We start from the raw sequence: 27,286 nt of genomic DNA on the forward strand, positions 1-27,286 counted from the left end.
CAAAACTAGATTGTGGAAAACTTATTTTGGTGAGTGAATGGCCAATTTATAGAACAGATCCCAGGCAGACAGAAGCAGTCAATATTGATTCGTTCAAATGAAAATTAGATCGATTCTTTCTGAAAACACTATTCTGGGATACAGTATGAGTCATTTGATACATACAAGACATATGGCATGTGTATCATGCTTGGGAGGACAGGTGACACATGGTTTCCAAGGGTGGGATTCCCCCAACCCCCCACCGTGTTTCATGACAGCAGAGGCAGCCTACCATTGGCTAGTGGCAGGATCTTCTGGTCCCACCGTTGTCAATAGGGTTTCCCATTAAATGCACCCCCTGCTGCCGTGAGACCGGGAATTCGCCATCGGCACGAATGGAAGATCCAGTTGGTGTAAACGGCCGGAAAATTCCAGCCCAAGGCACTCCACTATTCAGATTTCACTTGCCGCGTCTTGGAATTTGTTACAGATTTTGTTTAGTATTTTTATTCCAATTCAATCAAATCAAGTCCAATTCAGAGTCTCAACAAGTTGAGACATTCCCAATCCAAGCTGACAAGACAGGGCTCTCACCTCCCTTCTTGGGCTTGATCTACATGATCCAAGCTGATTGGAGTAGGCATAGCTCCTCCTCCAAGGCTTGATCTCATTTGCATCTTCGCCAAAAGGCCAAGATGCCGCTTTTAAAAATAGCTTCAAATGAAGCTAAAATGTAACCTAATGACTTCAACAAGTACAGCATGTCGATACTACCCTTGATCTTAGCCAAAAGGCCGAGAAGGAGTCTGTTACAGATGAATTAACAACTGTGATTGGTTAACAATTCCATTATCATGTTTAGTGGTTACCAGGTTGGTAGATGGCAAGTTAGGTGGACCTTCTATTTCCCTCAAGCAATTCTTATATCGCTTCTCGGCCTTTTGGCTAAGATCAAGTGTAGTATGGTCGGCAGCCCATGGTCGGCCGCACTTGGTTGAGGTCATTAGGTTACACTGAAGCTTCATATGTTTCATATGAAGCAATTTTTTAAAGCGGCATCTCGGCCTTTTGGCTAAGATGCAAATGAGCTCAAGTCTTGGAGGAGGAACCTCCCCCTTCTCCAATCAGCTTGGCTCATGTAGATCAGGCCCAGGACAGGGTGGTTTGGTCGCTCGCCCTGTCTTGTCAGCCTGGATCGGAAATGTCTCAACTTGTTGAGACTCTGAATTGGACTTGATTTGATTGAATTGGAAAAGTATTAAAAAAAATTTTTTTTAATTATGTCCCCGTGACATTTGTCCACTAAAAACTCTTATCTGGCCCTCTCAGGTAAAGTCACTAAATAGCCCGAAGGAACCTGATCCAATTTTCCCAGTGCAACTGCTGCCATTCTGACTGAGATCAGCAAGCTCAGTCAAGCTGCTGATCAAAGCAGAGACTTTCTAATCTGTATGACTCAATTACAATCTACCTGGGAAGTTTTGAGAGAAATGTCTTTAAGGAACGTTTACCTCAGTTACATACTGCAGCATAGCCATTGTAGCAATTTTCTCTTGAATGAGGCCATATTCATGAATCTTGCTACCGAATTGTATTCTATTGGCAGCATGGTCTACCTGTTAAAAGAGTTACAAAAGAAAATGCAAAAGGGTGTAGGATTAAATAACTCTGACCATTAAAGATAAAAAGAAACAAAACATTTCAAGTGGAGTATATTGGTTTGGTTCATGTTCACATCAGACTGGACGTTTCTACTCAATTGCAGAGTGAAAGCACTACTGGAGCAAAACTTGATTCAATTTGCGATCATAATTATATATGCTTTTCTTCTTTCTCACCCGCATCTGTTATGTTTAAATTCTTTGTTTCATCAACTTAAAACAAGGGGTTGCCGGCACGATGGCACAGTGGTTAGCACTGTTGCCTCACAGCGCCAGGGACCTGGGTTCAATTTTGGCCTCAGGTGACTGTCTGTGTGGAGTTTGCACATTTTGAATGGACCTACCTCACAGAATCGTAGAATCCCTACAGTGCAGAAGGTGGCCATTCGGCCCATCGAGTCTGCACCGACCACAATCCCACCCAGACCCTATTCCCATAAGACAACATATTCACCCTGTTAATCCCCCTGACACTAGGATCAATTTAGCATGGCCAATCAACCTAACCCCACGCATCTTTGGATTGTGGGAGGAAACTAGAGCACCCAGAGGAAACCCACTCAGGCACGGGGAGAACGTGCAAACTCCACACAATCAGTGACCCGAGGCCGGAATCGAACCCGGGTTCCTGGCGCTGTGAGGCAGCAGTGCTAACCACTGTGCCACCGTGCCTGTGTCTCTGTGGGTTTCCTCCGGGTGCTCCAGTTTCCTCCCACAGTGTAAAGATGTGTGAGTTAAGTTGATTGGCTTTGCTAAATTGACCCTTAGTGTCAGAGCAGGGTAAATACATGGGGTTACAGGGATAGGGCCTGGGTGGGATTATTGTCGGTGCAGTCTCGATGGGCCAAATGGCCTCATTCTGCTCTGTCGCGATTCTATGAAAATGTGCCTAATGGGATTCCATTTGAAATGCTATGGACTCCAATCCTAATGCATGATATGTCTCAACGTCATCCATTGACTCAAGATTTCCTGAGAACCAGGAACATGTCTGTAGTGGGCCAAGCACAACAGAGGTGAAAATTGAATTAGGACCTGGAATTTTAGCTTGGAGACAAGTGGATTCCTGTTTCAGGTTTTGCTGTATTTTACCTTCTGGCATGACCCCTAGCCATGCGTTTTTGGGAATTAAGGACCACTCCTCAGTGTCTACCCCAATGATTAGGCCCTGCAATTGAGGAAGGTGGAAGTTACATCCATTCTCTGGTAGCCTGGTTCTTGACGAGGGCAGCAAAACACCGGGGGGAATACATTATTGTCAGAATTATCCATTGCTCCTGTTTCCTCTGTGTGAATTGTGCTAGATATTAGAATCCAGTACAATGGAGTACCCTTGACTGGAACACTCCAAGTTACTGGAACCTTTTAGAGAGTCCTTCCAACTTCTTCCCAGCACTGATACTCAGAAGTTCAAACTGTGTACTGAAAAATCGATTGATTGAGACCTGAAGCTGGATTTTATGCTCAAGTGGTCAAGTAGTGATCACTTTAAGGCCTCATCCTGCCATCACTGGTATTTTATCAATGGCAGCAAGAAGCCTAGGCTATGCAGGAAGCCCAGCAGCTTTGCTGTGTGGACTGGTGTTGTGCAGGTGTGGGAGGCATCACTTGCATACTTCTTGGGATCATCAATGGCAACCTCCCCGAAGGTCATCAACCAACTTTAACTTCCTGAATCCAGCTCCCATCCCATCCCCCCTCAGTGAGACCTGTACTCCTCAGCATTGGGGACTGCCTATAGTCCCAGCAGTGGCCACCACTCCTGGCTGGCAACACTGAGAATACAGAACTTTTGAACTCACTTCTATAGTCCTAACAACTATTTCTACATACCATTGTTTTCCCCTAGTCACTGAGGTAAACACTCACTTTCCTACTGCTTAGCTAATTTGCATATCAAACACACTCATAGAATCATTGAATCCCTACAATGCAGAAGGAGGCCATTCGGCCCACTGAGTCTGCACCGACTGCAGTCCTACGCAGGCCCTATTCCCGTAACTCCAAATATTTATCCTGCTAATCCCCCTGACATTAAGGGGCAATTTAGCATGCCTTCAGGAAGCCATACTCACCTATTCCCTTTTTATCCAATTTATTTATTTTGTCCCAATTTTATTTTTAATCTTGACTTTATCCAATTCTTGAATCTTCCTTTTACTCCAGTGTCTTAACAAGGGTGTACCTCGACTAGTTCCCATTCCATTTATTGCAGTAAAGAAAGTCCTTTCTCACTTGACATGGAATCTATTGGCCTAGGCTCAAGTCCAAATCACATGACGAAGAAAGGATCCACTCCCAGATTGAGGGGAGTTTATAAATGCCCATTTAGGCTTCAAAGAACACAGCTTTTGATGGGTAATTTAACTTATACTCATTATTTATGGACAAAATCCTCAGCATGTATGTTTTCCAGAATCAAGGAACAAAGAAAAGTACAGCACGGGAACAGGCCCTTCGGTCCTCTGAGCCAGTGCCAATCATGATGCCCTAACTAAACTAAAAAAAATCTCCCCTTACTCGGTCCATATTTCTCTATTCCCTCCCTATTCATGGACCCATCCAGTTGCCTATTAAATGTTGCTAATGTGTCTGCTTCCACCACCTCCCCGAACAGCGTGTTCCAGGCACCCACCACTCCCTGCATGAAAAACTTCCCCCGCGCATCTCCCTTAAACTTTCCCCCTCTCACTTTGAACCTGTGCCGCCCTGTAATTGAAACTGTAAGAGGTATTCTCGGGGAAATCTACTGAAGAGAGGTGGCAGTTTTTCAAGGAATGTCTGTCTAGGGTTCTACAGGACAATGTTCCGAGCAGACAGGGAGGAGTTGGTAGGTTAAAGGAACCGTGGTGCACGAAAGCTGTGCGGGACCTAGTCGAGAAGAAAAGGAAAGCGTATAAAAGGTTCAGAGAGCTTGGCGAAGATAGGGATCTAGATGAGTGTACGGCTTGTAGGAAGGGACTAAAGAAGGAAATTAGGAGAGCCAGAAGGGGTCACGAGAAGGCCTTGGCAAGTAGAATTAAGGAAAACCCTAAGGCGTTCTATAAATATGTGAAGAGTAAAAGGATGAGACGTGAAGGAATAGGACCTATAAAAGGTGAAGGCGGGAAAATCTGTACGGAACCAGTAGAAATGGCAGAGGTGCTTAATGAGTATTTTGCCTCGGTTTTCACAGAGGAGAAGGACCTGGGTGGATGTACTGCTGGCTTGCGGTGGACTGAAAAGATTGAGTATGTGGACTTTAACAAAGAGGTTGTGCTGGAATCTTTGAATGGCATCAAGATAGATAAGTCGCCGGGTCCGGATGGGCAGTACCCCAGGTTACTGTGGGAGGCGCGGGAAGAGATTGAAGAGCCGCTGGCGATGATCTTTGCATCGTCGATGGAGACGGGAGAGGTGCCGGAGGATTGGAGGATTGCGGATGTGGTTCCTATTTTCAAGAAGAGGAATAGGGATAGCCCAGGAAATTACCGACTGGTGAGTCTAACCTCAGTGGTTGGTAAGCTGATGGAGAAGATCCTGAGGGACAAGATTTATGAGCATTTAGAGAGGTTTAGTATGCTCAAGAATACTCAGCATGGCTTTGTCAAAGGCAGATCGTGCCTTACGAGCCTGGTGGAGTTCTTCGAAAATGTGACTAAACACATTGACGAAGGGAAAGCGGTAGATGTGGTTTATATGGATTTTAGCAAGGTGTTCGATAAGGTCCCCCATGCAAGGCTTCTAGAAAAAGTGAGAGGGCATGGGATCCAAGGGGCTGCTGCCCTGTGGATCCAGAATTGGCTTGCCCAAAGGAGGCAGAGAGTGTGTATAGATGGGTCTTTTTCTAATTGGAGGTCGGTCACCAGTGGTGTGCCCCAGGGATCTGTTCTGGGACCCTTGCTGTTTGTCATTTTCATAAATGACCTGGATGAGGAAGTGGAGGGATGGGTTGGTAAGATTGCCGATAACACGAAGCTTCGTGGGGTTGTGGATAGTCTGGAGGGATGTCAGAAGTTACAGAGGGACATAGATAGGATGCAAGACTGGGCGGACAAGTGGCAGATGGACTTCAACCCAGATAAATGCGTAGTGGTCCATTTTGGCAGGTCGAATGGGATGAAGGAGTACAATATAAAGGGAAAGACTCTTAGTACGGTAGAGGATCAGAAGGACCTTGGGGTCCGGGTCCATAGGACTCTAAAATCGGCCCTGCAGGTGGAGGAGGTGGTTAAGAAGGCGTATGGTGTGCTGGCCTTTATCAATCGAGGGATTGCGTTTAGGAGTCTGGGGATAATGATGCAGCTATATAAGACCCTTGTCAGGCCCCACTTGGAGTACTGTGCTCAGTTCTGGTCGCCTCATTACAGAAAGGATGTGGAAAAGATTGAAAGGGTGCAGAGAAGATTTACAAGGATGTTGCCTGGATTGAGTGGCATGCCTTATGAGGATAGGCTGAGGGAGCTTGGTCTTTTCTCCTTGGAGAGACGTAGGATGAGAGGAGACCTAATAGAGGTATATGAGATGTTGAGAGGCATAGATCGGGTGGACTCTCAGTGGCTTTTTCCCGGGGTGAAAATGGCTGCTACAAGAGGACACAGGTTTAAGGTGCTGGGGGGTAGGTACAGGGGAAATGTTAGGGGGAAGTTTTTCACACAGAGGGTGGTGGGCGAGTGGAATTGGCTGCCGTCAGTGGTGGTGGAGGCAAACTCAATAGGGTCTTTTAAGAGACTCCTGGATGAGTACATGGGACGTAATAGGATGGAGGGTTATAGGTAGGCCTAAAAGGTAGGGATATGTTCGGCACAACTTGTGGGGCCTGTTTTGTGCTGTAGTTTTCTATGTTTCTAATAATTTGGGTTGTTTTAAAACTGGGCACAGGACCCAATTTCAGGATTCCCACTGCCATTCCCAACACCGCCAATGTTTGCTGGTGCAGGATAAGGGTGAGAGTCGCAAATTGCCACCCTACACTTCCAACCTGACCAGCTCCATTGCTGGAGTAGGCATTTCCGACCCCCCATAATGTTATTGGAGCCAGATCGGCTTCTCCATGACTATACCATGAACCATGGTCTGGATTCAAGAACATTTTGAAAGGTAAGTTTTAAAAGTCTTACCCATGCCCCCCATGGTCTCTCCATGCCAACTCATGCCTCCTACCCATTCCCCATACCACTTCCATGCCAACTTAATGCCAACTCATACCCATTCAATCATCATGCACTGTGCATAATGAGACTTGGCTGAGAGATCAGACACATAAAATGATTGTTTGAGTGGAAGGTTGCTGGACACAGCTGCTGACTTTCCTAGATTGTCATCTTTTGTGGTTATAACAAGTTGTTCTTTTGTCAATGTCTCAATGTTTATTTGCACAAGATTAAGAGATGTGAAATGTCTACAGTTTCTGCTATTGATACTTAATCTATCTCATTGAAACTTTCCAGGGTTGTAGAATAAAGAACAATTATTCTACATATAATTGTAGATTACGAATGGGTGATTTTTAAAGCAGTTTTGCACATATCATTGTTACTAAATGGTCCATTTTTTGCTCTACATAGTGTAAATAGGTTAAATTAGCATGGAAAGGGCCAGGAGGTGACATGGGGGCATGGGGTTGGCATGGTTAGTCAGTGGGGAATACTGGAGTATGAGGGTTGAGGGCTAGAGAGTCTGGAATAGAGCTAGGAAACTGAGACAAAATTCCAGAGAATGAAGCAAGCTTTGCAGCCAGCCTGCCCTGCCACTTAACCATCCCTGTGGCTGCCCTTCAAACTTCTTCATGCACCCACCCATCTGCCACCACCGCCGCCCCCCCCCCCCCCCCCCCACCCCTCCGCCCCCCTTTCCCAAGGAGTGAAAATGGGTGACAGGGCACTTTCTACCAAAACATTTGCAATGAGATAGGAAATTTCCCGACTCAAGCTTTTGTCTCGAAGACGAAAATTTGTGTTTGAGCTGGCAGACTGTGTCTTTATGCCCTCGCATAAAGCTTCCCGAATATAATCCAGGAAGCAATCAAAACATCTGCCAAATCACTTTACTGTTTGCACAAATTAAACTTGGTCACACAGTCTTCAAATCAACTATCAAGAGCTTAAAATTCCTACTGTTTTACATTGAATTAGTTCTGACAGGCAGGGCTCAAAGTCCAAGCACATTGTGTCGGCATTAGAACAAAGGAAAAGTCAAGCGTAGATTTCAGTGCGGCCTCAGCACGAAAAAAATACACTTTGCAAGTGTCAATAGTGGCAAGGTGGAAAACTGAACCCATGTTCACCTTTTCAAATAGTATCAGTTTCCCCTCTTTGTTTCCGATCCTTTCTATTCCCCTTTCTAATTAAATTCCACTATTGGAAGTTTACATAGCAATTTTGACCTGTAAGAGCAGATGAGTTAATTATCGAAGTTCTATTTACCAAGCAACAGGTAACTTTTACATTTCATCTGCATAGAGCTGTGCACAAGACATACAACATAAAAAGGTAACACTAGCCCTGTGCTGGAGCCAAAGATACTTGGAGTACCATTGCATCCTATGTCTCAATTTTGGGTCTGATACAAGACATTTACACATAAAGTAATTGCAACATAAACCAAATTTAAAGGCAAAACGCTGCAGATGCTGGAAAATGAAACACAAACAGAAAAAGGTGGAGAAACGCATCAGAGCTGACAGCATCTGTGGAGAGAGAATAGAGTCAATGTTTCAAGTCTGGATGACCCCAGGTCTACTCTCGATTCAGTAAGAAGTCTCACAACACCAGGTTAAAGTCCAACAGGTGTATTTGGAATCACAAGCTTTCGGAGCGCTGCTCCTCCATCAGGTGAGTGGAGAGGTAGGTTTCATAAACACGGCAAATATATAGACAAAGAATCAATTGCCTATTCTCGATTGGCTCTATTCACTCTTCACAGATGCTGTCAGATCTGCTGGGGTTCTCCAGCATTTTTTGTTGTTGTCCATAGACCAAAATTATACTCACTGCTTTGGAAATCGCACCAATCATTGTCCCAGAGAGAGCAGCCGCCATGCCGAATCGACCGTTGTTCAGTATGTTCATGGCTACTTTAAACCCATTCCCAATCCCACCTAGCACGTTTTCTGCTGGCACCTTTACATTGTCAAAGTAAACCTCAGCTGTGTTAGACGCCTTGATTCCCATCTTCTTTTCAGGAGGACCACTGAATCAAAAGAGAAACAACACTGCCATCATTGCGTGATGCATTGAGTCACCATGATGCATGAGGGACTGAAGAAGGTGGAAGTAGAACAAGAAGAAGATCAGATGTTCCATACTTAATAATTATTTTAAAACATTTAAAGTATGTAAACAGTGCTGGACATGCTATCTAAGCTTTAGGTCTTGCATTCATCAGGATAGCTCACAAGAAATTACCGAACTGTAACCTGTAAGAACTACACCAAAAGCCAATTTCAGACTGTTGGTCGGGCTTGCAGTATGGCTCATTTATGCATGTTCGAAGGCCCATAGATTCACACACCAAAGGAATATGTGTATATTTTGCACCTTTATAATTTAACAAAAGTTTAGGGAACCATCATTCCGTGGTTCATTGCCCAGGGCAATGCCTTGACAAAGAAACTTATAAAATTCGAACAGGATTAGACAGAGTTGATTCAGAAAGAATGTTCCCTATGGTGGGGGAGTCTAGAACTAGGGGCCATAGTTTGAGGATAAGGGGTAAACCTTTAGAACTGAGGTGAAGAGAAATTTCTTCACCCAGAGGATGGCGAATGTGTGGAATTCACCACCACAGAATGTATTTGAGGCCAAAACATTGTCTGATTTCAAGGTGAAATTAGATATAGCTCTAAGGGCTAAAGAGATCAAGGGATATGGAGGGAAGGGGAGGATCAGGATATTGAATTTGATGATCAGCCATGATCAAAATGAATGGTGGAGCAAGCTTGAAGGGCCATATGGCCTACTCCTGCTTCTGGTTTCTATTTTCTATGTTTCAACTAGGGTCAACCTGCCCAGTTTGAATTTGAACAAAGCAAGGCAGTTAACTGCTCTATGATTCATTCTCCCTGACAATGCTTCCACTAATCAGAGTCCACTTGAAGTCACAAAGCCGTAACAGCCATATTTGACAGCTAAGTCCGTGTTCCAGTTAATTTGCTATGCTGGAAGCTGGTGATACTAACAGATCTGGGAATTCTAACTCAGGGTTTATCCAGACATGCATGAAACAACAGCATGAAGAAAGCTCATTCCATCGCCCCCTCACCCACAAAATTTGACATTACAACCCAGAAAATAAAAAGTATGCTTAAAGAGGAGAGGGATGTGTGTGGTTCAAGGGTCAGATTGGCAGGCTGCAAGGGTGTATGTGGCCCTCAGTTTGGGGTGCGTCATCAATGAAATGGGGAGAAAGATGCAGAGGAAAATGTATTTCAAAGGTTTGCACTTGCAAATTTTGAGTCAATTCTGTTTTGCTTCCCCACCTTCTCAGCTAATACATCAATGACTCAGAATCACAGAAGCACAGAATACTACAGTGCAGAAGAGGCCATTCGGCCCATTGAGTCTGCACCGATGCATGAAAGGCCCTGACCTGCCCACCTAATCCCACTTGGCCCATAGCCTTGAATGTTATGGCGTGCCAAGTACTCATCCAGGTACATTTTAAAGGATGTGAGGCATCCCGACTCCACCACCCTCCCAGGCAGTACATTCCGGACCATCACCACCCTCTGAGTAAAAAAGATTTTCCTCAAATCCCCCCTAAACCTCTCACCCCTCACACTTAACTTGTGTCTCCTCATAACTGACCCTTCAACTAAGGGGAGCAGCTGCTCCCTATCCACCCTGTCCATGCTCCTCATAATCTTGAACAGGGGCCTCACAAAATTTCAGAAGTTTACAATGAAGAGAACATTTAAGAGCGGATACCTGAAAAGAAAAAGAAAGCACCAGCTTGAAGAGCAACTCAAAAAATTACCAAATTTCCCTAATGTGGAAGCAATATTACAACTATTCTTATGCCTGATGGTAACAAATTGTTCAGGAGAAAGGTCATTTTCACAGCTAAAGAGAATCAAAAATGAACTGAGAGCAACCATGTCTCAAGACAAACTGTCTGCACTTAGCATCATGTGCATAGAAAGCGATAAGCTGCGTAGCATATCATTTGAGGACATAATTCATGATTTTGCTTTTGAGAAATCAAGAAAGAAAATGTTTTAAGTTGTATCTGATATCAGTTTTCTGATTTTGCAAACAATTTCATTATTACTTATATTAATAAAAGTGATCCTGATTACTTATTTTGTCAGCATTTTGTATTTATATATTAATGTATCTTAAAATTATTTTAAAAATTACATTTAAGTATTGTTTCCAGGGTATACTAGATTATAATCTATGAGAGAGATCAAGCCAGCCAAATGATAAATATGTAATCAGTAAATGCATTCATTTGAAAATAATTTGTATTTTTCACGTTAAATACCTTGCTATTAAATAATTAAAAGGCATAATTATGTTTTCAATTTTTTTGTGGCGACTCAAGGTCCTGTTTTGGTGCGCACCTTTGTGAGACCTTTTAGTGTAACTTTTTAACAAGGGGCCTCCAAGCTTTATATAGCTTAGGGCCTCACCAAGTCTAAATCCGGCACTCAGTCACATCACTCCCCCCCCCCGCCCCCTGCAAGTCTTCTTTGCTCCAGAGAAAACAACCCAAGCCTATCCAATCTCTCTTTATAACTTAAATGTTCCATCCCGGGCAACATCCTGGTGAATCTCCTCTGCATCCCTTCCAGTGCATTCACGTTCTTCCTATAATGTGGCAACCAGAACTGCACACAGTACTCTAGCTATGTCCTCACCAAAGTTCTATATGTGACTTCTCTGCTTTTGTAATCTATACCCAGATTGATAAAGGCGAGTGTGCCATATGCCCTTTTCACCACCCTATTAACTTGCCTTTCCACCTTCAGAGATCTATGGACAAACACACCAAGGTCCCTTTGTTCTGGAAGAACTTCCTAGTGTCAGACCTTTCATAGTATACTTGTCAGGGTTAGCTCCTTACATTATTTAATGAAAGCAAAATACTACAGATGCTGGAATCTGAAACAGGAGCAGACAATGCTGTTAAAACTCAGCAGGTCTGACAGCATCTGTGGGGAGAGAAGGATAGTTAACTTTTTGAGTCCATATGACTTCTTCAGAACTTGCATTATTTGTCCAGCTCACAGGTGTATTTAAGGAAAACAGCAGTGCATACTACAGCAAGGTATAGATTCCGGGTGCTCAGATTTTGTGCAGTAGGTTTTAATGATAGACTTAGTAACTGTCGAAGTGGCAAAGGCACAGTGATTTACTTACTAATCCATTATGATCACTTATTATTAATGTCAATGTCAATTGGTCGAAGTATGAAAAGGTTTGAAGGAAAAATTGCATACCAGAAAATTGAGATATAAAAGTTATTTCAAATTATGTTTCACTTAACTGAGTCACCCCTCCAAATTTTCTCTCCACAATAAATGCTGTGATCTTATCCTTCTCTTTTCCAGTGCGTTTATCTTTGACAACAGTTTTAGCAAACACAGTGAAGATCTCTGCCATGCCTCCATTACTGAAAGAAATTCAGAAATAAATAACTGAGCAATTCTCTTCTCCCTGCCCAAGAAATGTTACTACCAACAGTTTAGCCCTTCGATGCCGAGCAAATATCCAATTAGGCCATTGAATTTGACATTCCAGCAACTTAATTGGATCTGTAGCCTTAAAACATCCAAGACAACAGGAACTGAAGTTCACACCAAATCCAATTGATTAAGGAGTCTTTGGAATGGAGTTCCTGTGGGGCATTATTCCAGCATCCCCACTGTCCCCATCCCAGCCTCAACCCTAAGATGCAATGCAAGCTTGTGCTGAAGATTAAGGAGGGTCCACCACTGACAACAAGGAAACTCCACAGATTCTATACTGTGGTGACTACTGCAGGTGCAATGAGAAACTTGGTGCAGTAGAGTGAGGGCTCCCACTGTATTTCTCATCCACGGGTGAGGCCATCAGCATCTACGTCGTTGGCACATTTGGCTGACAAGGAGGCCATTATAAGACCATCTCCATCCATTTCGGCAGCTACCGGTACTCTTCAGGACTTACCAACATCTGCCATAAGGTGCTTTCAGGGAGCAACAAGATTGTCTAATTCATTTAACATTTACAACATGGTCCTGGTAATACAGCCAACACTCACCTAATCCAGAGTTTGCCCCCATTCAGAATGTAGCTTCCGCCCTTCTCCACAGCAGTTGTTTTAACAGAGGCTGCATCAGAGCCACTCGCTGTTTCAGTGAGGCAGAAGGCGGCTATTGTTTTACCTACAAGTGGAGAGTCAAAGGAGTAAAAATGCTTCAATTTGTAGGAAAAGAAAATTGAGTGAATTTGGTATATTCATTCACATTTCAGATCTGGGCTGAAATCCAGCTTAGTGGATAAAAAAGTCCTTCAGTCTATTCTCCTGTTGGCAGTCTTATTCCAGTTCCTGCAAGTCTCAATCCATCACACAAACTGCTTCGAAATGCTACTGAACTCATGTGGGTGTGAAGTTCCCGCCCCTCTGGTAGAGTAGCGTGGCAGGGTGAGAAATTTAAGAGGGAGGCCAAAAATCTGAATCGCACCCAACATCAGGCAGGTTGCCATTCTCCCGGGCTGTTTTTTGTGACGTATTCAGCCTCGCACTGGGGAACGCTATTGCCCAGGCTCACTTAGGTTTCTGACCTTGCTGGTGAAGGTTCCCACCAGCGGAGATCACAGCTGGTCCTCAGCAACGGGGTCCAGATGTGATGGCCTCGCTGGTGAGACCAGAGACCATTGAGGCCCCCCTGGAAGTGAGGAGCAGGAGCCAGTGCCCTTGAGCCATGCCAGCTTGGCAGTTCCAGCCTGCGACTCTGGCACTGCCAGCCTGACACACTAACAGTGCCCACCGGGCACCAGGCAGTGCCAATGGGGTGGGGCCTAACTGGGGCAGGGCCTCATGGGATGAAGCTAGACATGGGAGGGGAGTAGGAGGGGAGGGGTGGGGTGGGGGCAAGTGGTGGGGTCAGCGATCGGTGGGGGGTGGCGATTTTAAATTTAGGATTACTAACCAATCAGCACGCATACAATATAAATTGTTTTCCCCTGATGTTTGCAAGATTAACAGCTTTGACATGGCTCATTTTTCAGTAATACTCTGTTATACCAAGCAACTATTTCTATAAATATATGTTTAGATATCTTTATTCCTCAGCTGATAGTTAAGCGCCAGTTTTGCATAGAATCTTATTGAAATGCGCAAAATTAACCACAAAGTCTCTTTGGTCATAAGGCTTCCGAGGCTTAAATCCCCACTGAAAACCACAAGAATCAAATTATGAATGAAACTTAATGAGTTGTGATGAGTATGCACCTTTCAAAGTACATAACACTTACATACAAGCTTCTAGCCCTCAATACACATGAACAGACCGGGCTTTCTGTCACAGTTTCGACACATTTATTCATATTACTTATATAAATAATGTACACATTAAGCAAGAGGAAATGAAAGCCCAATGCTTATATGTAAATAACAATAGAATCCATTATCCTTGGTATCCTAAATCAAACTAGTCTCACCTACCTGATGCGAGGTCAGGCAAATATTTCTTCTTCTGCTCATCAGTGCCAAACAACAAGATTCCTTTGAAGCCAATGGATTGATGAGCCCCAAGGGTAATGCCAACTCCAAGGTCATGAAGACCAACAATCTCCACCAGTCTAGCATACTGTAAGAGCGTAGATTTGAAAACACAACAGAGCTCAAAACAAATAAACATTTACAACGCATCACAACATGTAGAGGAATCAAACAAAATTGAATGATAATTCTAAGACCCTAAACATCCTTAAGAGGCGGAGGTAGGTAGTGGCAGACTTTCCTTCCACTTTGACCAGGTCTGACATCTGAATTGCTTTCTTGCAAGAAGATGTTTGTTCACTTTCAATATTAGAAAGATGGCACAATGTTTGGCATCTGGATCATTAAAGGTTAATTCAATTTATTCCTGATGCAATCAAGCAGAGCTCTGTGAAAGAGAAATCATGTTTGATCAATTTATTAGTGTTTCTTGAGGTTGTAACTAGCAGGATGGATAAAGGGGTAGCTGTAGATGCAGAATATTTAGATTTCCAAAATGCATTTAGTAGGGTGCTACATAAAATGTTACAAGGTGAGAGCTCACAGTGTGGGGTCCTTGATTATACTGCTTTTCCGAGGCAGTGGGAAGTGTAGACGGGATCAATGGATAGCAGCCAAGAGAATGAATTCATACAGTGTATTCAGGAAGTTTTTTTGAAGCAATATGTGATTGAACCAACTAGGGATCAGGCTATTTTGGACCTGGCAGTGTGTAATGAGGTTGGTTTAATAAATGATTTCAAGGTTAAGGATCCCCCATGAAGTAATGATCACAGTATGGTAGAATTTAGCATTCAGCTTGAGTGTGAGAAAATTGGGACTGAAATATCAGTGTTAAACTTAAAGAAGGAGAATTTTGATGATGTGAGGATGGAATTGGCCAAAGTGGATTGGTCATACAGATTAGTAGGTAAGATAATAAATGAGCAGGGGCAGACATTTAGAGAGAGAATTCATGACTCCCAGCAAAACTACATGAGTATTACTTTACAGTAAAGTTTCAGAGAGAACATTCAGAATACTTAATCACATTTAATGAGCTAACAAGAAAGCAGTTTACATATGAGATGCAGTAAGAGATTTAAACAAGTGATTATGATTTTAAAACACATGCTGATATTTTGAATGTATTAATGTATTTTTTTAAGATATATTGTTCACTTTAGCCAACAGCAATTTGCTGCAAAGCATCACGGTAAAAGGCATTTACTGATAAATCTTGCATATTTCTAAGGTCTAAACATTTTCTTGGAATATGGCTTCACCCTAATGCCTTTTACCGTGAAGCTTTGCAGCAAATTGCTGTTGGCTAAAGTGAACAATATATCTTTAAAAAGATATTAATACATTCAAAATATCAGCATGTGCTTTAAAATCAGAATCACTTGTTTAAATCTCTTACTGCATCTCATATGTAAACTGCTTTTTTGTTAGCTCATAAGCTTGTTTTAGAAATCATTTAACTTAATGCTGGTAGTTGTGTCAATGCCTTAATGTCTAATGTTTAAAAATCTTACTAACCTATTAGGGTTCTCCCCCTTACAACCTGTATGCTAGCTTTTTGGATTTCATGAACAAGGACCCCCAAGTCTCTTTGTTCTGCAGCTTTCTGCAGTCTCTTGCCGTTTAAATAATAATCTGCCTTCCCGTTCTTTCTTCCAAATGAGCAATTCCCACATTGAAGTCCATTTGCCAATTTTCTGCCCACCAACTTTACCTGTCCATAAACTATTTATATCCTCCATACAACCTGCTTTCCCTCCCACCTTCGTATCATCCACAAATTTGGTCAAAGTACACTCTGTTCCTTCCTCCAAATCATGAATATATATTGTGAAGAACTGCAGTCCCAGCACTGATCCCTGTGGGACTCCACTGGTTACTGCCCTCCTGAGAAATACCCCTTATCACTCCTCGCTGATATACAACATCGACTGATTCTCTTTTATCTATTCTGGCTAATACCTCCCGAAAGAACTTTCGTAAATTTGTCAGATGTGTTTTCCCCATCATGAAACCACGCTGACTCTGCTTATCGGAATATGACTTCCCAAACATATTGCCATTTTCCCCTTAATAATCAATTTTAATAGTGTTCCAATGACTGATGTTAGACTAACTGGCCGGTAGTTTGCTGAATTTTGCTTCCCTTTTTGAACAAAGATACCACATTGACAGCTTTCCAATCCTTTGGCACAGTTCTAGAATCCAAGGATTTTTGGAAAATGATTACCGCTGCATCCACAAATCTATAGCTACCTCCTTTAAGATCCTGGGGTGCCAACCAGCAGGTCCAGGGGACTTGTCAGCTTTTACCCCATTAGTTTGCCTAAAATTAATTCCCTGGTGATGGTGACTGTATTTAATTCCTCCCCTGTACCTCTTACTATTTCTAGGATGCTTGTAGTATCCTGTAAGGGACGATGCAAAATACCTATTTAACTCCTCCGTCATTTCTTTGTTCTTTGATTTGATTTGATTTATTATTGTCACATATATTAGTATACAGTGAAACGTATTGTTTCGTGCGCGTTATACAGACAAAGCATACCGTACAGAGAGAAGGAAAGGAGAGGGCGCAGAATGTAATGTTACAGTCATATCTAGGGTGTAGAGAAAGATCAACTTAATATAAGGTAGGTCCATTCAAAAGTCTGAAGGCATCAGGGAAGAAACTGTTCTCGAGTCGGTTGGTACGTTCCTGAGACTTTTGTATCTTTTTCCCAACGGAAGAAGTGGAAGAGAGTATGTCCGGGGTGCGTGGGTTCTCCGGAATTATTTTCCCAGTTTCATTCTCTAAGGGGCCAATGGTCTCTTTTATTTCTCTCTTCCTTTTATTGTGCTTAAACAAGCTCTTATTGTCTGTTTTTATGCTTCTCGCTAACTTGCCTTCATAGTTTATTTTCTCCTTCCTGATTTTTTAGTCTATCTTTGCTGCATTCTGAATCTATCCCAATCTTCTGGCTTACCACTAACCTTTGCCATCTTATATATTTCCACTTTCAACTTAATATCCTCCTTACATTCCTTGATTACCCATGGTAGGGTCTTCCCCTTCGAGTCTTTCCTCCTCATTGGGTTTATTCGCTGTTCAGACGAATTGGATGCATGCCCTGACGTGGAGTCATGTGTTAATCTGGTTGGCAGTGACCTTTAAGGGAACGCATGGGAATGTTCATTTGAACTTTGGGGCTAGCGTCTGAGGTTACTTGGCAACATGGAAAGTGGGGTTAGCCAAGAGGAATTAGCTTTGTGGCTGGCACGGTGGTACAGTGGTTAGCACTGCTGCCTCACAGCTCCAGGGACCTGGGTTCGATTCCCGGCTTGGGTCACTGTCTGTGTGGAGTTTACATGTTCTCCTCGTGTCTGCGTGGGTTTCCTCCGGGTGCTCCAGTTTCCTCTCACACTCCAAAGATGTGTGGGTTAGGTTGATTGGTCATGCTAAATTGCCCCTTAGTGTCCCGGGATGCGTAGGTTAGAGGGATTAGCAGGGCAAATATGTGTGGTGACACGGATGGGGCCTGGGTGGGATTGTTGTTGGTGCAGACTCGATGTGCTAAGTGGCCTCCTTCTGCACTGTAGGGTTTCTATGATTATTCTGGATTTTACAGACTAATAAAATGCCATTATGCCAGAGGGTAAGATGCAGTTGGCTAGAATTTATAACAGGTATTAATGTTGATTTGTGTATATTGAAGATGATTGATTCTAAGCTAATGAAAGGCAGGAGTAATTGATAAGAAAACCTATAATTGTTCTGTTTTGAATTGGAAAAGTCAGATTTCATCAGAGAGATCTAGCTGCTCCATCTCATAGCTACCCTGACCATTTTGGTGGTCGCCTAGCAGCCACTGGTGAAATAAAGTTACATCTTTAAACTGAAACACTGGCTTCATGAGTGTTGTACTGTCTGAAGTTAAGACACCTCGGTTACCCCACCAATACAGGTACAGAAGGTAATAGGGAGGACAATTGGAATTCTGGCTTTTATTTCAAGGGGGTTAGAGTCTAAAAGTAAAGAGCTATTGCTACAAATGTACAAGATACCAGTGAAGCCATATCTAGAATACTGTGTACAGTTGTGGTCCCCTTATTTAAGGAAAGATATTGGCCAGATTCTCCCAAAAAATAACTAAGTGCCCAACGGGCGGGAAAACGGGAGAATTTTCTGCCTGTTTTTTGGGTGGACTTAGTTTCACGATTTTCCGGCACTTGTGTTCCACAGAGTGCCTCGGGGTTTCAGGAGGGAGGGGGAGTTGGGGGGAGGTTCATGCTGCTGGAAAGGCTAGAATCAGCTCGCTGAGCGGGCCACTGCATGTGCACCGATCTGTCAGTGGGGAGATCGGTGCGTGCGCACTGCCCCCCCACAGCTCAAAACAAAAACAATCTTCTTTTGAGGATGGGCAAATTAATGGATTTGGTGCAGTTCCCTTTTCACTTGGACACTGTCACATTGACCACCTTTTTTTTGAAAAGGATTGACAAGTCATCACAGAATCACAGAAGGTGACCATCCGGCCCGTCATGTAGCTCTCCAAAGCAGTAATTTATCTATTGCCACTTCCTGGCCTTCTTCCCATAGCCCTGCACATTTCTCATGCATAGCAACATGCTTCAAAGATTCTCTAATCTTTCACCAGCAAACTCTGTATGGAACATCTCTGTGATGTGGAGATGCCGGCGTTGGACTGGGGTAGACACAGTAAGTAGTCTCACAACACCAGGTTAAAGTCCAACAGGTTTATTTGGTAGCAAAATCCACTAGCTTTCAGAGCGCTGCCCCTTCGTCTGCCTCTCCAAGGCGGCCTTCACGACACACGACAGCGCAGAGTCGCTGAGCAGAGACTGATAGCCAAGTTCCGCACACATGAGGACGGCCTCAACCGGGATCTTGGGTTCATGTCACACTATCTGTAACCCCCACGACTTGCCTGGACTTGCAAAATTTCACTAACTGTCCTGTCTGGAGACAATACACATCTCTTTAACCTGTGCTTAACGCTCTCTCCACTCACATTGTCTGTACCTTTAAGACTTGATTACCTGTAAAGACTCGCATTCCAGTCATTATTTTGTAAATTGAGTTAGTGTCTTTATGTGCCCTGTTTGTGAACAGAACTCACCTGACAAAGGGTCAGCGCTCTGAAAGCCAGTGGATTTTGCTACCAAATAAACCTGTTGGACTTTAACCTGGTGTTGTGAGACTTCTTACTGTGGAACATCTCTCCCAGGCCTTACTTGAAGCAACACATTAAAGCTTCATCCTCTTCTAAGTCTTTGGCCTTCCAACACATCTACTTGTTATTGTACCTGAAACTACTCCAGTACATTCAAGAACCAATTTATCATTAATCTCTGGAGCTGGATCTATCTAGTTACTCACCTTGGGTAATCCACACCCATTCTTAGCTCTTTTCCACTTTTTTGTGGACTTATCATAATAATTAGAAGCAGGAAAACGGGAAGGATGAAGACAATCAGAAGCAAACAAAATAGTTGGGGCTCCGGGAAGGTTCTGACTCTGCTCCAATAATCCTCCACCTCTCCCCCTTCCCCATCACTGATATCTTAATTCAATTCACCAATTTAGATACTTTCGCCTGCGCCTATCTTGTGTTTCCCTTTTCCTCTTTCTCCCTCCATCTCGACAGTATACAGAAGATTTGACACAAGGTAAACCCACGCTGCTCTCGTCCACCTTTTACTGCATAAAGGCCAACGTTGAGCAGTGCTCTGCATTCTGCCTTGTCAGCTTAAAGTCCATTTCACTATCTCCCCAAAGCATATAAAGAACTCTCTACACAATGCAATAGTATCCCTATGCTGCAGAAGGAGGCCATTCGCACCATCAAGCCTGCACCAACAACAATCCCGCCCACATATTTACCCTGCTAATCCCCCAACACTAAGGGGCAATTTAGCATGGCCAAACCAACCTAACCCACACATCCTTGGACTGTGGGAGGAAACCGGAACACCTGGAGGAAACCCACGCAGACATGGGGAGAACGTGCAAACTCCACACAGTGACCCATGCCGGGAATCGAACCCGGGTCCCTGCACTGTGAGGCAGCAGTGCTAACCACTTGTGTCATCGTGCCGCCCAAACATGTAGGTAGACCTGAGCTTTGGGCAAGATTTTTGAAAGTGGTAGGCACCTTGCTGAGGAGCACTTCTGTCAGGCTCTGTTGATTCTGACAAGCGGATATAATGGCTCATTTATCTGGATGGAGGTTACATTGAGTGGTGTCATTTCAACATCTCACAGGAATCCCAAAATCTTCTAACCACCCTATCATTTTCATCTCATTTGTACATGTACACTGCTGGAAGGATGGATGGAGGAAATGAACCCATGCAGGACGACATTATGGAACAATTCATAACCCAAACGACAACATGCACCACATCTATCTTAACAGAGCAAACATGGAAAATCAAGCCTTTTGTTAGAACATGGAATGACGATGCAATCTTAATTCAAATGCAATTTAAAATATGCCTGCTTATAAATTAAAATTGCGAGTTGGGGTTTATCCCTCTCCACTTCCTTTTTAAAAATATTTTCAAAGTTTTAGCAAAGATAACAGGCTTTTAATTCACGTAAAGGGGCAGCACGATGGCACAATGGTTAACACTGCTGCCTCACAGCGTCAGGGACCTGGGTTCGATTCCCAGCTTGGGTCACTGTCTGTGCGGAGTCCGCATGATCTCCCCGTGTCTGCGTGGGTCTCCTTCAGGTGCTCCAGTTTCCTCCACAGTCCGAAAGATGTGCTGGTTAGATGCATTGGCCAGGCTAAAATTCTACCTCAGTGTAGGTCGGCGCCGGAGTGCGGCAACTGGGGGATTTTCACAGTAACTTCAATGCAGTGTTAATGTAAGCCTACTTGTGACACTAATTAATAAACTTTCAATTTTAGAATATTTTTAAACTACTTTGAACCTTTTTAAAAGTAGAATAAATGAGAATTGAATTGAAACACCCCTGCCCTGCAGTATTCTATGTTTGAAGTTGGTTATAGATATGTCTGCCTAGATCTATTCTACAAGGAAAGGTCAGCTGTTGATAAAGCCATTACCTGAGTATTGCTGAGTCCCAAACCCCCAAATTCAACAGGAACTTGCAACCCAAAAGCTCCCATCTCCTTTAAACCTTCCATGGTCGCATCCTCCACCTTCCCCAGGTTATCATTAACAGCAGCATCATTGACCTCCTGGAACAAAAATGCAGAAATTAAAACTCAACTTTATACCTACTAATTTTCTCATTCAGTTTCTATGGCCTACTTTCTGTGGGAAATGTGATGTGGAGATGCTGGGGTTGGACTGGGGTAAGCACAGTAAGAAGTCTCACAACACCAGGTTAAAGTCCAACATGTTTATTTGGTATCACGAGCTTTCGATGCACTGCTTCTTCATCAGGTGACACACCTGATGAAGGAGCAGCACTCTGAAAGCTCATGATACCAAATAAACCTGTTGGACTTTAACCTGGTGTTGTAAGACTTCTTACTATGGGAAATGTGTGAACCTTAACAACAAGGCTAGACAGTTTTCAATCAAGGAAACGTCACAGCTGATGTCCTTGCACCACTGACGCATGTTTCCAAGAGAAGTTTCAAGGAAAGGACTAGGAATGGAAACCCTAGAACCATGAAGATTAGTTGGAGCGAGTCAACTGCCTTGGTGGTTGGAATCAGCCAGCTCTGCACAAATTGGGATCAAAACACTGCGTGTGGTTCAGTAGATCAGTGAATGGGTATGAACAAAATTAAGCGAAATATTTCTTCTCAACACATATAGGATGACGCTAATGCAATTTTATATCAAGTTTCCAGTCATCCTAATTATTTTTGCATTTGGCGACTGGAGTCGTCACTGAATTCACAGCCTCAAAAACAAGTTAAAAGTAGAAGGAATGAGCTGAAAAAGGGGCTTAGGAGAGCTAGGAGGGGACACGAGAAGTCCTTGGCGGGTTGGATCAAGGAAAACCCCAAGGCTTTTTACTCTTATGTGAGGAATAAAAGAATGACCAGGGTGAGGTTAGGGCCGGTCAAGGACAGTAGTGGGAACTTGTGTATGGAGTCAGTAGAGATAGGCGAGCTGATGAATGAATACTTTTCTTCAGTGTTCACCAAGGAGAGGGGCCATGTTTTTGAGGAAGAGAAGGTGTTACAGGCTAATAGGCTGGAGGAAGTAGATGTTCGGAGGGAGGATGTACTGGCAGTTTTGAATAAACTGAAGGTCGATAAGTCCCCTGGGCCTGATGAAATGTATCCTAGGATTCTTTGGGAGGCAAGGGATGAGATTGCAGAGCCTTTGGCTTTGATCTTTGGGTCCTCGCTGTCCACGGGGATGGTGCCAGAGGACTGGAGAATGGCGAATGTTGTTCCTCTGTTTAAGAAAGGGAATAGAAATGACCCTGGTAATTATAGACCGGTTTGTCTTACTTCGTGGTTGGTAAATTGATGGAAAAGGTCCTTAGAGATGGGATTTACGACCATTTAGAAAGATGCGGATTAATCCGGGATAGTCAGCACGGATTCATGAAGGGCAACTCGTGCCTCACAAATTTGATAGAATTTTTTGAGGAGGTAACTAAGTGTGTTGATGAAGGTAGGGCAGTTGATGTCATATACATGGATTTTAGTAAGGCGTTTGATAAGGTCCCCCATGGTCGGCTTATGATGAAAGTGAGGAGGTGTGGGATAGAGGGAAAGTTGGCCGATTGGATAGGTAACTGGCTGTCTGATCGAAGACAGAGGGTGGTGGTCGATGGAAAATTTTCGGATTGGAGGCAGGTTGCTAGCGGAGTGCCACAGGGATCAGTGCTTGGTCCTCTGCTCTTTGTGATTTTTATTAATGACTTAGAGGAGGGGGCTGAAGGGTGGATCAGTAAATTTGCTGATGACACCAAGATTGGTGGAGTAGTGGATGAGGTGGAGGGCTGTTGTAGGCTGCAAAGAGACATAGATAGGATGCAAAGCTGGGCTGAAAAATGGCAAATGGAGTTTAACCCTGATAAATGTGAGGTGATTCATTTTGGTCGGACTAATTTAAATGTGGATTACAGGGTCAAAGGTAGGGTTCTGAAGACTGTGGAGGAACAGAGAGATCTTGGGGTTCATATCCACAGATCTCTAAAGGTTGCTACTCAAGTGGATAGAGCTGTGAAGAAGGCCTATAGTGTGTTAGCTTTTATTAAGGGTTGGAGTTTAAGAGCCGTGGGGTTATGCTGCAACTGTACAGGACCTTGGTGAGACCACATTTGGAATATTGTGTGCAGTTCTGGTCACCTCACTATAAGAAGGATGTGGAAGCGCTGGAAAGAATGCAGAGGAGATTTACCAGGATGCTGCCTGGTTTGGAGGGTAGATCTTATGAGGAAAGGTTGAGGGAGCTAGGGCTGTTCTCTCTGGAGCGGAGGAGGCTTAGGGGAGACTTAATAAAGGTTTATAAAATGATGAAGGGAATAGTTAGAGTGAACGTTCAAAGACTATTTCCTCGGGTGGATGGAGCTATTACAAGGGGGCATAACTATAGGGTTCGTGATGGGAGATATAGGAAGGATATCAGAGGTAGGTTCTTTACGCAGAGAGTGGTTGGGGTGTGGAATGGACTGCCTGCAGTGATAGTGGAGTCAGACACTTTAGGAACATTTAAGCGGTTATTGGATAGGCACATGGGGCATACCAGGATGATAGGGAGTGGGATAGCTTGATCTTGGTTTCAGATAAAGCTCGGCACAACATCGTGGGCCGAAGGGCCTGTTCTGTGCTGTACTGTTCTATGTTCTATGTCTATGTTCTAGAAAAAGAGCATGACATTACTTGCCAGGAAAAACTTGGAGACTGGATCCACTAGGTCCTGGAGGAACTGTGATTGCTCACTGTTCAGAACTGCGTGGAAGAACAACACAGATTCAGTATTTAAATTGAGTTCTCAAATAACAGATAATTCACAATTTAAAAATATCCGATCAACCAGATTTTCTCCACATCTTAAAACATGCTGGAGCTCTTGTAAGCTTTTCTTTCACACCAATTCTACAGTGGCTCCACTCTTCCTTTACTGACTATAACCACTAGTAATGGTTTCCTGTCCATCAATTGCACAGTTAACACTCAAGTCCCCCAAGGATGTAAGTGTCACCTTTCCTCTTCCTCTTCTATCTGCTTTTCCTTGATGACACCAACAAAAGACATGGGGTGGGTTTTTACATTGAAGTTGATAACTTATTAGCCCATCACCTGTCTTTATCCCTTTCCGCCATAGGTCCTGTACTGTCGCACTTTCATCGGAACTGGAACGTCCTACAGCTAAACACCAGAAGGAGCACCCACACAAAACAGGAACCCTTCCTCACCAATAACTCCATTTACCTGCCTGATCATTGTTCCAGTTTTGCGTGGACTTTTTGCAGCCTCAACATTCCCTTGAACCCTGAGGTGAGCTTCTGAACTCATATCCTCACCATCACAAAAGGTATGTTGTCCACTTCTGCAATATCAGTCACCTCAACCTATTGCAGTTCATCTGCAGATACAACCCTCATCATTAGCTCGTCACTTCCAGCTGTTTCTGGATAGTTATCCATCCTCCATGCTACATATTTTAGCCGATCCTAAACTCTACCGCCTACACACTATACTGTATAATAAGAACAAAGGAATTGGTGTTGGAGTAGGCACGGTGGCACAGTAATTAGTACTGCTGCCTCACAGCACCAGGGACCCGGGTTCAATTCCGGCCTCTGGTCACTGTCTGTCTGGAGTTTACACATTCTCCCCGTGTCTGTGTGGGTTTCCTCCAGGTCTCCGTTCCCTCCCACACTCCAAAGATATACGGGTTAGGTTGATTGGCCATGTTGGGTTGACCTTGCTGTCAGGGTGATTACAGTAAGAAGTCTCACAACACCAGGTTAAAGTCCAACAGGTTTATTTGGTAGCACAAGCTTTTGGAGCATTGCTCCTTCTTCAGGTGAGTGAACAACTCTCCACTCACCTGAAGAGGGAGCAACGCTCCGAAAGTTTGTGCTACCAAATAAACCAGTTGGACCATAACCTGGTGTTGTGAGACTTCTTACTGTGCTTACCCCAGTCCAACACCAGCATCTCCACGTCAGGGTGATTAGCAGGGTAAATGTGTGGGATTACGGGAATAGGGCCTGGGTGGCAGTCGGCTCTTCCATTCCACAAGATCATGATTGATCTACCTCAACTGCACTCTCCTGAATTATCCCCATATCTCTTAATTCCCTTAACACCCAAAAATCTGTCAACTTTTGTCTTGCCAGCTCCCTCAATCATAAAGACCGTGCTAATCTTCTAGCTCAACAACACCTTCCAGCATTGTCCTCTTATCCCTCGATTCACACTGGGGGGACTTTTCCCGTTGTCCACCACAGGAACCATAGCGGGCGGGGGCGGACCATATAAAGGTCCGTTGACCTTGGGCAGATTTTCCAGTTTTGGGGCAAGCACAGCCACAAAATCCCAGCCTTAGGGCGGAATTTTACAAGAATTATTTTAAGTGTGCAGCTAGTGTGAACATGGAAGAGTTCCTGATCCATTTTTGGGCAAGTTTTCACTCCCAATCTTACGGATTTAGACATTGAAAATATGGGCTGGACCATTTTTAGCTGCTGCAGGCAGTGGGCTGGGCTTAATCATGATGTGGAGATGCCGGCGTTGGACTGGGGTAGACACAGTAAGAAGTTTAACAACACCAGGTTAAAGTCCAACAGGTTTATTTGGTAGCAAAAGCCACACAAGCTTTCGGAGCTCTAAGCCCCTTCTTCAGGTGAGTGGGAATTCTGCTGGGAATAAGCTCTGTTTGTGAACAGAATTCCCACTCACCTGAAGAAGGGGCTTAGAGCTCCGAAAGCTTGTGTGGCTTTTGCTACCAAATAAACCTGTTGGACTTTAACCTGGTGTTGTTAAACTTCTTACTGGGCTTAATCACCAGCCAGCCTGCAGAGGGAGCTACTGAGCCTGTGCAGACCTCTGATTCTGCACATGCCCAATAGCAACAGCAGATGTCTGTCAGACAGTGAGGTAGCTGTCAGACCCTGCTGCTGCAGGCACCCTGAACAAACACCGCCCCCTCCCCCCCCCACCCCGGCAATCGCGGGGGCCTGCAGGCAATCGCGAGCCCTACACCACCCGGAAATGCAGCCCCGCCACTCAGACCGATCGCACTGTCCCCCCCTCCCTCCTCCCCACCGATTGGAGCTGCAGAGTGGCAGCGGGTCCCCACCCTCCCCGATCCGATCACAGGCAGAGTGCGCCGTGGCCCCCCCCCTCTCTCCCTGACCGGACCGCCCGTATAGGCCCTGCTCCCCCATAGGCCCCCATAAGCCCCGCCCTCATAGGTCCTACCTCCTGGCACAGACCTGTGGCCAGTGCCAAGCTGCCCAGTGGGCATTAAAAAGGTGCCAAGCTGGCACTGCCCAAGGGGCACTCCACTCTTGCCCTCAGCCCCCCTGGGGGGGGCCTCAATGCCCACCGGTTCCACCGACAAGGCAACACTATTGTTCCCTGTTCATGGGGAGCAGGTGTTTTCCTCGCCAGAGCGAACCTCTCTCGGCGAGGCCACAATGGCAAGCAAACTCGGACGATTCAGCGCCGGGCTTGCAAAAGACATGGTAATGAGGATTAAAATATTATAGCACAATTTATTAATCCTCCCGCCCATTTCTGGAATTTTCCTTGCCGGAAATCCAGCTCTCGTAAGATCGCAAGAGCCGAGAAGTCGGGCGTGATCCTGATTTCTAGGCTCTCACATGACTTTACTGGCTCGCTCCGCCCTTCGATGGGCAGGGTGAGTCGGTATAATCCCGACCATAGTGTCCAAAAATCAACTGATCCCAGCCTTGTATATACTCAACAACTGAGCATCCACAACCCTCTGAGGCAGAGAATTCCAAAATATTCCCAGTCCTTTGAGTGAAG

The 27,286-nt window shown here is 44.3% G+C and overlaps 1 protein-coding gene, 1 non-coding gene and 1 pseudogene across 2 annotated transcripts in view; 1 reads left to right on the forward strand and 2 right to left on the reverse strand.

Moving 5' to 3' along the window:
• The window catches only part of LOC144485993 (very long-chain specific acyl-CoA dehydrogenase, mitochondrial-like), an 83,744-nt gene that overhangs the window by 25,364 nt on the left and 31,094 nt on the right, over positions 1-27,286 (reverse strand). Inside the window, exons 2-8 of the mRNA XM_078204102.1 lie at positions 24,168-24,232; positions 21,413-21,547; positions 14,277-14,421; positions 12,870-12,993; positions 12,114-12,239; positions 8,615-8,813; positions 1,494-1,598 (exon numbers count right to left, since the gene is read on the reverse strand). Of these exons, the coding sequence (XP_078060228.1) occupies positions 1,494-1,598; positions 8,615-8,813; positions 12,114-12,239; positions 12,870-12,993; positions 14,277-14,421; positions 21,413-21,547; positions 24,168-24,232 (899 nt within the window). The remainder of the gene's footprint in view (positions 1-1,493; positions 1,599-8,614; positions 8,814-12,113; positions 12,240-12,869; positions 12,994-14,276; positions 14,422-21,412; positions 21,548-24,167; positions 24,233-27,286) is intronic.
• Positions 591-788, reverse strand: LOC144491915 (U2 spliceosomal RNA). The gene has a single exon (XR_013497511.1). It is a non-coding gene; the product is annotated as a U2 spliceosomal RNA (small nuclear RNA).
• LOC144491926 (U2 spliceosomal RNA) lies at positions 908-1,113 on the forward strand (annotated as a pseudogene).

Source organism: Mustelus asterias, chromosome 3 (genome assembly GCF_964213995.1).
Source record: "Mustelus asterias chromosome 3, sMusAst1.hap1.1, whole genome shotgun sequence".
Taxonomy (NCBI): Eukaryota; Metazoa; Chordata; class Chondrichthyes; order Carcharhiniformes; family Triakidae; genus Mustelus; species Mustelus asterias.